Genomic DNA, 9,457 nt, shown 5'->3' with positions numbered 1-9,457 from the left:
TACTTTGTTTCACATTTCATTTATATTCTATAAATAAAAATGCAATTACCATGATTATTTCTTTCTTTTTTAAATAGAAATTATATTTATCTTTCCGAAAAGGGCATCCAGTGAATACAACAGAATCCGGTTAACCGGAAAAGCGTAAGCTCTAGGTTACATGCTTCTGGCTAAACAAACATAAAAAAAGGTTACAGTAACAAAATTATAGTGAAACTATGGGAGAAAATAAGAACAAGACAAAAGGAAAGGTGGTAGAGCAAATCAGTCTCGTACCCCCACTGCCACTTGTATAGTACCGTGTTACTAGTGGTGGTAGCATTAGTACACTACACACGTCTATTCTTATGTTGTTTTATTTTTCTTTCTCGAAACAAAAGATATATTGTTCATAATATTGAGCTATCTTACGAAGACAATCATTTAAAAAATGCATTAGAATCACATGTACTAGATTTAATGGTAGCTATACTAGATTTAATGGTAGCTACACTAGCTATTCTATCGAGACATTTTCAGTCACACTCTATTTTTTACTCTAAAATAAAGTTTAAAATAAAATGTTTTTAATGGTATTAATCCAAATATAGAGTAACTTATTTTTTTTGTTCATCACTTTATTTTCTATTTTAAAATAGAGTATCATTGAAGTAAACTCAAACTCTATTATAGAATTACTCTATTTTATAGTTGAAAATGGAGTAAACCATTAGAGATAGTCTTAATATTATTAACACGTATGAATTTTTTCATTAAAGTTTTAAAAATATTACAAAATAAAGATATTAATAAACTGTTATTCTGAATTTTTAAAATAATAACTATTTATATCAGAGTATAGCATATAATAAAATTTGATGTCAGTTTGAAATATCCAAAATTAAGTATACATATCTTTAAATTTACTCTTACATATTTAAGAGATTCAGAAAATAAGGTTAAGAATCTTCCATTTCCATTGGTACTCTTAGGTAAGAGTAAAATCTAAATAATAAAAGAAAAACATAATCCCAACCTATTGGCGAATGATATAGAGTTGAAACCCTATATACTTACAAAATATCAAAATCCAAATCTTTAACAAATTTTAGATTTCTTTCGTAGTAAATTGTTTAAAGAAGGATGTCAAACTGAGAGTATACTTCTTTCTCATGTACTCATATTAAATTGTGTATGAGCTCCGTTTATTATGTTTACTCTCTCTTTGTGTTTGGTTGTGTGCGCGGTCCGATATTCATAATTGTTAGTGTAGTTTAAGTACTCATATGATTCGAATCCAACAAAAAAACATAACCTTACTAATGACCAATTCTATTTAAAACTATGTGAAATCTCAACATAATTTATCAATTTACAATGGTATGATCTTTTTTGTTTTGGGTTTTCAGAAAACAAAACAAAAGAATAATATTTTCAGTAACGTACCCAATTAAGAATAATGCTCTATTTTATCTTTTTAAATTTCAAACAGGGAACAAAAGAAAACTGATTCTCCATGCTTATGATTCTATTCCCATGCAAAAGTTGATAAAAATGTAATTTTTTTTTTTAAAAAAAAGACTAAACCTTTCTTATGTTCTCATCCCATCTCTGATCTCTTCCCCTAATTTGCCACCCTTATTTATGTGTGGAACAAGTTTTCACAAAATTGGCATTAAAACAAAAAAAGAAGAGAAACTGAACAAAAGTAAAATCACACCAATACGGGTCCGTATCAGCTTTCCAACCTCATTCTCCCCTCCCCCCCACACTAAACCACTACACAACCTTCTCTCTCTCTACAAATCCAGAAGAAAAAATGCTCTCTGGTTTTAAACCTGTTTCTGTGTGTTGATTATCTCTCCTTACAATTCATACATAATTCAGTGCGAGCCAGAGACAGAGAAAGTTTTTAAAACAAAACCCAAGAAAAAGAAAGAAAAGCATTCTTCTTTCTTCTTTGTTGCTTTTGCTTTATCTCTCTTTTGTGGGCACAGAAAACATCAAAAACAAAGTTTCTGTTCTTCAGTTTTGTTGTTGTTTTGTTTTTGTCTTTCCTTCTCCTTGTGGTAAACCTTTCATGGCGGTTATGAAGAAAGATCCTTACTTTCTCTTCTCTTTCGTCTCCTTCTTGTTACTCTGTTTCTCCACTTGCTCTCTCTCTTCTCAGCCCAGAAACCCTGAAGGTAGCACAAAAAAAAAAGATTTTTATTTTTATTTTAATTTTCTTTGGGTGTCTGAAAGACTAAAAAATTATGTTTTTTTTTAATGTTGACAGTGGAAGCTCTGATAAACATAAAGAACGAATTACACGACCCTCATGGTGTTTTGAACAACTGGGATGAGTTCTCTGTTGATCCTTGTAGCTGGACCATGATCACTTGTTCTCCCGACAACCTCGTTACTATCCTGTAAGTGTTTTTTTTTTTAATCTCTCTCTCCGACAGACATTAATCTTCTTCTTCTATCTCCAATGGCAGAGGAGTTCCAAGCCAGTCTCTTTCTGGTACTTTATCAGCCTCCATCGCAAACCTCACTAACCTCCATCAAGTGTAAGACTGCGACACCCTTCTCTCTTTGTTTGTTTCTTCACAACAATACAAAATAAAGTTTGGAACTTTTGTTTGTTTCTCCAACCTCGATTCCAGTTTTATGCTGATGGGTTTTTGTTTTTTGTTGTTGTGAAGGTTATTACAGAACAATAACATCTCCGGCAACATCCCACCGGAGCTCTGTTCTCTACCAAAGTTACAGACTTTGGATCTTTCCAATAACCGGTTTTCAGGCGAAATTCCCGGTTCGGTTAACCAGCTCACTAGTCTCCTATATCTGTAAGTCTTTGCAAAATTTTAATAATCAAGAGCTTGTCCTCTTACTTAACCTCGTACGTGCTGTTTTGTTTTTGGTGTAATGATTTATTTTTAGGAGGTTGAACAACAACTCATTATCTGGGCCCTTTCCTGCTTCTCTCTCTCAAATCCCTCACCTCTCTTTCTTGTGAGTATATACAGTCTTTTTTTTTTTAATTTGGTTTAATTTTTAACCTTTCTTTGACTCCTGTTCTTGATGTTTTGTTCAGAGACTTGTCTTACAACAATCTGAGAGGTCCTGTTCCTAAATTTCCTGTAAAGACAATCAAGTAAGAGTTTCTTTTTCATAAACATTTCAACACACTTGTTGTTTCTTGACTTATTTAAACTGATTTTATTTGTTTTGAGTGTAGTATTGCTGGGAATCCATTGATTTGTAGAAGCAGCCCACCTGAGATTTGTTCAGGATCAATCAATCCAAGCCCTTTCTCTGTCTCTTTAAGCTCCTCCTCTGGTAAAAAATCTTGTCTCTCTTCTCCTTTGGTTTTATTACATTTTTTCATTAGTCTTTAACCATTTGTGATATTGTAGGACGCAAGACCAACGTATTAGCAGTTGCGCTTGGTGTAAGCCTCGCCTTTGCTGTTAGTGTGATCCTCTCCCTCGCCTTCATTTGGTACAGAAGGAAACAAAGACGGCTTATGATCCTCCGCATAAGTGGTTAGTTAGTGAACTCAGACCCTTGTGTTTTTTTAATTTTCTGTTCAAATTCAAACCTTTTGTGTGTTGTTGTTTGTGCAGACAAGCAAGAGGAAGGGCTACTAGGACTAGGGAATCTAAAAAGCTTCAGTTTCAGAGAACTCCATGTAGCTACGGATGGTTTTAGCTCCAAGCACATACTCGGTGCAGGCGGGTTTGGTAATGTCTACAGAGGAAAGCTTGGGGACGGTACAATGGTTGCAGTGAAACGTTTGAAAGATGTGAATGGAACCTCAGGGAACTCTCAGTTCCGCACCGAGCTTGAGATGATCAGCTTAGCTGTTCACAGGAACTTGCTTCGGTTAATCGGTTACTGCGTCAGTTCTAGCGAAAGGCTTCTTGTCTACCCTTACATGTCCAATGGCAGCGTCGCCTCTAGGCTTAAAGGTAACTCATAGAACTCATTTAAGTCACACGAGACTGAATCACTTTTTAACTGATGTTTGTTTACTGTTTACAGCTAAGCCTGCGTTGGATTGGTACACAAGGAAGAAGATAGCCATAGGAGCTGCGAGAGGTTTGTTCTATCTACACGAGCAGTGTGATCCAAAGATCATTCACCGTGATGTCAAGGCGGCGAATGTGCTTCTAGACGAGTTTTTTGAAGCTGTCGTTGGAGATTTTGGGCTTGCCAAGCTGCTCAACCACGAGGACTCGCATGTGACAACCGCGGTTAGAGGCACTGTTGGTCACATTGCGCCTGAGTATCTCTCCACAGGTCAGTCATCTGAGAAAACAGATGTCTTTGGGTTCGGTATACTCTTGCTAGAGCTCATCACAGGGATGAGAGCTCTCGAGTTTGGCAAAACCGTTAGCCAGAAAGGAGCAATGCTTGAATGGGTGAAGAAACTGCACAAAGAGATGAAAGTAGAGGAGCTTGTGGACCGAGAACTGGGGACAACGTACGATAGAATAGAAGTTGGAGAGATGCTGCAAGTGGCTTTGCTCTGCACTCAGTTCCTTCCAGCGCATAGGCCGAAGATGTCTGAAGTGGTTCAGATGCTTGAAGGAGATGGATTGGCTGAGAGATGGGCTGCTTCACATAACCATTCACATTTCTACCATGCCAACATGTCTTACAGAAGTATTACCTCTACTGATGCTAATGGAGACAACCAAACCAAACATCTGTTTGGATCCTCAGGGTTTGATGATGAAGATGACAATCATGCCTTAGATTCTTTCGCCATGGAACTCTCTGGTCCTAGGTAGAGAAAGAAAGAAAGATAAGCCCCATGAGTTTAAATTTTTTTGGAGATGATATAGACATGTAAATTGTAATGAAAATTTGAGATTATGGGGTCTAATGTTTACTATTTTGGATGTAGATATTATTTATTTTGGAAGGTGTTTTTCTTTGTTTTTCTGTTTTTGGTGTTTGTCTCTCTCAAACTCATTAAGACTTATTTTGAGAATGTTTGTTATGGTCACATATGTCTTTGAAGCTTATTGTGGTCCAGTGAAAGCAATGTTTGGTCAAACTGTGCCCTTATGTGGTATCTGCACAACAGGTTAATGATGTTCTGACTTGTACTTCTGTTTGTTTTTTGTTTTATTAGTTTTTCAGTTTCACTCACCTAACAAGTTTCTGTAATGCATGATGAGAGGTACCAAGTCAAAATGTTAGGTAATAAGTAATGATTGTTATGTTTCAGATGAATAGTAGTAGATAGAAATTTTATAATTTAATTACATAAAATTTTTACTACAAATTCCTACAAATAAAAAGCCTATTTGGATCAGCCTAGTTGATACAGTTATACTTTATAGGAGGAATAGGATCAAGATACATGTAAGATCCTACAGCTTGCATCACAAGCGACATACATGCATCATGTGTTCCAAGGCTTGGATCAGGGTCTAACATGAACATTATAGGGTCTTGATCTCATATAATCTGTCATGTAATCTTAGTTTTTTTCTGCTGATTAGGTTTCCTGAAAAGGAATGGTTCCTCTACCGTACCTCCACCTATAGTCCCAAAATTTGGAGTAACTAACACATGCATATATTAAAATCTCCCACTACAAAGATGTGAAGTACATGGCAGATTATATGAGATCGAAACCATATAATAATATATATAATCTCAACAAACCTTTTCTATTTACAATCTCATGAAAAGAACTTTCTCTAGATCTGTCAATGAAATAATTGTTTATAGCTTCACCAAGACTTCCAATCTTATGTAGGAACAAGAGTTCATCATAATGGTGCAAGGCTTGTCAATGTTCTTTAGCCATGCATCATGTGTTCCAAGGCTGGTCATGTAGTGTTGCAGTGTTGACGTCTAAGAACATAAAATTGGAAATTAAAATCGATGAATCGCCTAACCCGGGTTTTCTAAATGAGGCCTAAGATTTGGTCTCATAACGCATGACCAAGCAAATAACAACTTAGTTCATGGTAAGACTCAAAGTCTCAAACTCAGGAAGAGGCTACCACCGTTTAGTTTAAAAATTCCAAATTTTGGGACTACATGTAGAGGTCGATGAGCCATTCTTTTTCAAGAAAACCTAGGCAGCCGAAAACTAGAGTAGAGCAAATGTATGATGGATATTTGGGAAACAATAGAAAGAGTCAAAAGACTAGTAATGTTCCATATTAGTTATATATTTTTTTGTAACACATGCATATATATTAAAACCTCGCATTACAAAAGATGTGAAGTACATGACAGGTTATATCAGATTAAGAACCTATAATAATATATAACCTCAACGAACTTTTGCTATTAGTAGTCTCATGATCTTTAGTTGTTGTTCTTGAATATTATTTCTTCTAATGGTGTCATCAATTCGTTATGCTTTGATATTTTATATTCTTCTTTCCGACCACAGTCTTGATGCTATGAACCATATCTTAATCCTCTACTGTGTTACAAAATGGTATATCCGACTCTTCTTGTTCTGAGCTCTCAAGTCCATGAGTGCAATCTCTGTCTGAACAACAATGGAATATCTTTTCCAAACATCACTCTTACTCTTCATCATTCTCTCATGCTCCATTGTCACAGAATCCGCCAAGAAATCTAACCGAATGGCTTTGAAGCTGATACACCGTGACACAATGGCCCGTAACGCTCGAGCTCCGGTCACTCTAGAAGACCATATCCAACACCTGACAAGTCTCTCATCAGCTCGGTTCATGCATCTACAGAACACGATTGATAAAGAGCTGAGCAGCAGTGACTTCCAAGTCGACATGCACCAAGCAATCACGACGTCGATGTTCTTCGTAAACTTCTCGGTAGGACAGCCTCCGGTGCAGCAGTTCGCAATCATGGACACAGGAAGCTCACTGTTATGGATCAAATGTCTTCCATGCAAACAATCCTCGTCGTCTCCACGTCCTATCTTCAATCCAGCATTGTCTTCATCGTACGTAGAGTATTCATGCAACGATGAGTTTTGTAGGTATGCACCAGCGGGACACTGTGGATCCTCGCACGAGTGTCTTTACGAGCAAGTGTACATAAACGGCGCTGGCTCCAAAGGCGTATTCGCTAAAGAACAGTTAACGTTCACAACGCCTAACGGAAACAGAGTTTTGAGTAAACCAGTTGCGTTTGGGTGTGGCCATGAGAATGGTGAACAGTTAGGGAGTGAGTTAACCGGTATTTTGGGTTTAGGAGCTAAACCGGCGTCCGTCGCGGTCCAGCTCGGGTCTAAATTCTCGTACTGCATCGGCGACTTAGCTAACAAAGACTACAGTTTCAACCAGCTGGTTCTTGGAGAGGACGCTGATGTTCTCGGCGATCCAACGCCCATTGAGACGGAGACTGGCATCTACTACATGAGTCTTGAAGGGATCAGTGTCGGGGAGAAACAACTGAATATAGAACCAATGGTTTTCAAAAGAAGAGGAGCAAGAACAGGAGTGATACTCGACTCCGGGACACTCTTCACTTGGCTCGCAGAAGCAGCTTACAGAGAACTCTATAACGAAGTAAAAGCCATTCTTGATACGCAGCTGGAGAGGTTCTGGTTTAGGGACTTGTTGTGCTACCATGGGAAAGTAAACGAAGAGCTGATAGGTTTCCCTGTCGTGACGTTTCGGTTTGCGGGAGGAGCGGAGCTGGCTATGGAGGCTGCGAGCATGTTCTATCCGTTGTCGGAAACTGATGTGTATCTTAACGTGTTTTGTATGTCGGTGAGGCCGACCACGGAACATGGAAGGCAGTATAAAGATTTCACAGCTATTGGGTTAATGGCTCAGCAATACTATAATATTGCTTATGACCTCAAGGAGAAGAACGTTTATCTACAGAGAATCGACTGTGTTCTACTTGATGACTATTCTCCATCCTGATAACATATAAATAAATGTAACTGTTGTTCGACCAAAAAAAAAATGTAACTGTTGTTGAGTGCAACAAGCTGCATCATATCTTACGCAGACACGTTAAATTTTAAGAAAATAAATAGATTTTTACAGAACTACCCATTTCTTTTGTATTTTAAGCTGACCCATATATATTTTTATTTATAAAATTGTCAGATGCCTTTAAATATTAACTAAACTACCCCAATTTTTTTTGTTATTTCAAAATAGCTCGTATCTTTTGCCTTCACATAACTGCAATAAATCGTTTCTCTATCTTAAAAAGTACCCTCTATGTTCTGACATAAACTGCTCCAGATCTTTTGGTTTTTTCCAAAATTTTCTACCCATATATTATTGTATATCCGAAACTACCGCATCTTTATGCCAAATGAAAATGATACAATCCTTAGAATTTACAAAACCAATGCCGTAGAAATACTGTTATAACCGAAGTAACTCGTAGCTAGCTTATGGTATTTTGTAGAACTGATTATGATATTTTCATCAATAAACCTCAACAATTATGTATTTTCTAAAAGTTCCATAAATCTCTTGTTTGAGAAAGAAAGCAATGAATCTAGGATAAACACACAAATAGAACGAAAAAAATCTGCATATTCATCACATTCTTGGGGGCTCATTCCAATCATTTTAGTACAAGAAAGAGTAATCATGTAGACTTCTTACTGATCAGTTCAGAATCTACCACCAAGTGTTATCAAACAGAGAATAAGAAAAAAAAAACTAAGTGATTAGAACAAAGAGATGATTAACTGGATGCATATACGGAGCTAAGAAGATCTGCCCACTGGTTCAAGAGCTTCCACGGTGACAATGCTGTTCCCCCTTATCACCTGAGCATCAAACCAAAAGTAATATAAGGTAAATACTGGTCTACGGTAACATATGACCCAAGAGGCAGTGATCCTCGTATTAAAAAGACTTACCACCATTCCAATGTCGGTTTTGTCATCACCGTTCACCTCAACAGTGTTGTCAACGACAAGATTCATGAACTGGTCAAACCCACGAAGAGTTCCAACAACCATTCGGTTAGCATTAAGCTTGACTGCAAATTAAATACCAATTGATCAGTTTCAAGAACCAGGACAGTTGGTGTGATAAACGAGGATGAAGATATTGAACTTACTTTGGAGTTTCTTGTCCATGTACCTGCATCACGACGACGATTAAACAGACCAACGAATCAGAAACGGTAAGAATATAGAAAAACAAAGTCAATTCGGAAAGAGAAAAATGAGAAGAAGGAAAGGCTTACTTCTTGAGATCCGGAGGCTGACCTGACCGACTCATAGCTGCAGAATCCGAATTTGAGCTTGGGGTTTAGGTTTTCGTACTCGACTAGAAGAAGAAGAAGTTTGCAGTGCGGCACAGAGACTTTAGAGAAACCCTAAAGATTTGATTTTTGGAAAGTTAAGACTCACTCCATAAGCCCAATAACGATTTAAAGCCCAATGAAGAATTAAGGCCCCATCTTTTAAAGTTTTCGTTTATGCAGTATTTATGAATAGTGTTCGATCACAGTTGGGTTGGTTCAGTTTCTTCGATTCTTTCTGGATGGT

General features: G+C 37.1%; 3 protein-coding genes across 3 annotated transcripts; 2 read left to right on the top strand and 1 right to left on the bottom strand.

Moving 5' to 3' along the window:
- The first annotated feature begins 1,646 nt into the window (after window positions 1–1,646).
- Window positions 1,647–4,918, top strand: LOC111213560 (probable LRR receptor-like serine/threonine-protein kinase At2g23950). Its single transcript, XM_022715345.2, has 10 exons — window positions 1,647–2,165; window positions 2,258–2,390; window positions 2,460–2,531; window positions 2,667–2,810; window positions 2,905–2,976; window positions 3,059–3,118; window positions 3,203–3,303; window positions 3,381–3,509; window positions 3,591–3,935; window positions 4,009–4,918. Exons 1-10 carry the CDS (start codon window positions 2,060–2,062, stop codon window positions 4,758–4,760), a joined length of 1,914 nt encoding a protein of 637 aa, XP_022571066.2. The 5' UTR covers window positions 1,647–2,059; the 3' UTR covers window positions 4,761–4,918.
- A 226-nt stretch (window positions 4,919–5,144) lies between these two features.
- On the top strand, window positions 5,145–8,063 carry LOC106449868 (probable aspartic protease At2g35615). Its single transcript, XM_013891546.3, has one exon. It carries the CDS (start codon window positions 6,501–6,503, stop codon window positions 7,857–7,859), a length of 1,359 nt encoding a protein of 452 aa, XP_013747000.2. The 5' UTR covers window positions 5,145–6,500; the 3' UTR covers window positions 7,860–8,063.
- Window positions 8,064–8,469: 406 nt separating this feature from the next.
- On the bottom strand, window positions 8,470–9,331 carry LOC106446548 (probable small nuclear ribonucleoprotein G). The gene is made up of 4 exons (XM_013888319.3): window positions 9,154–9,331; window positions 9,025–9,047; window positions 8,822–8,943; window positions 8,470–8,728 (listed from the first exon to the last, which is right to left on the bottom strand). The coding sequence occupies exons 1-4, from the start codon at window positions 9,186–9,188 to the stop codon at window positions 8,666–8,668; spliced, it is 243 nt and encodes an 80-aa protein (XP_013743773.1). The 5' UTR covers window positions 9,189–9,331; the 3' UTR covers window positions 8,470–8,665.
- Between the last annotated feature and the right edge of the window lie 126 nt (window positions 9,332–9,457).

This window comes from Brassica napus, chromosome A4 (assembly GCF_020379485.1).
Source record: "Brassica napus cultivar Da-Ae chromosome A4, Da-Ae, whole genome shotgun sequence".
Lineage (NCBI taxonomy): Eukaryota > Viridiplantae > Streptophyta > Magnoliopsida > Brassicales > Brassicaceae > Brassica > Brassica napus.
This window is presented reverse-complemented; position numbering and strand designations above follow the sequence as displayed.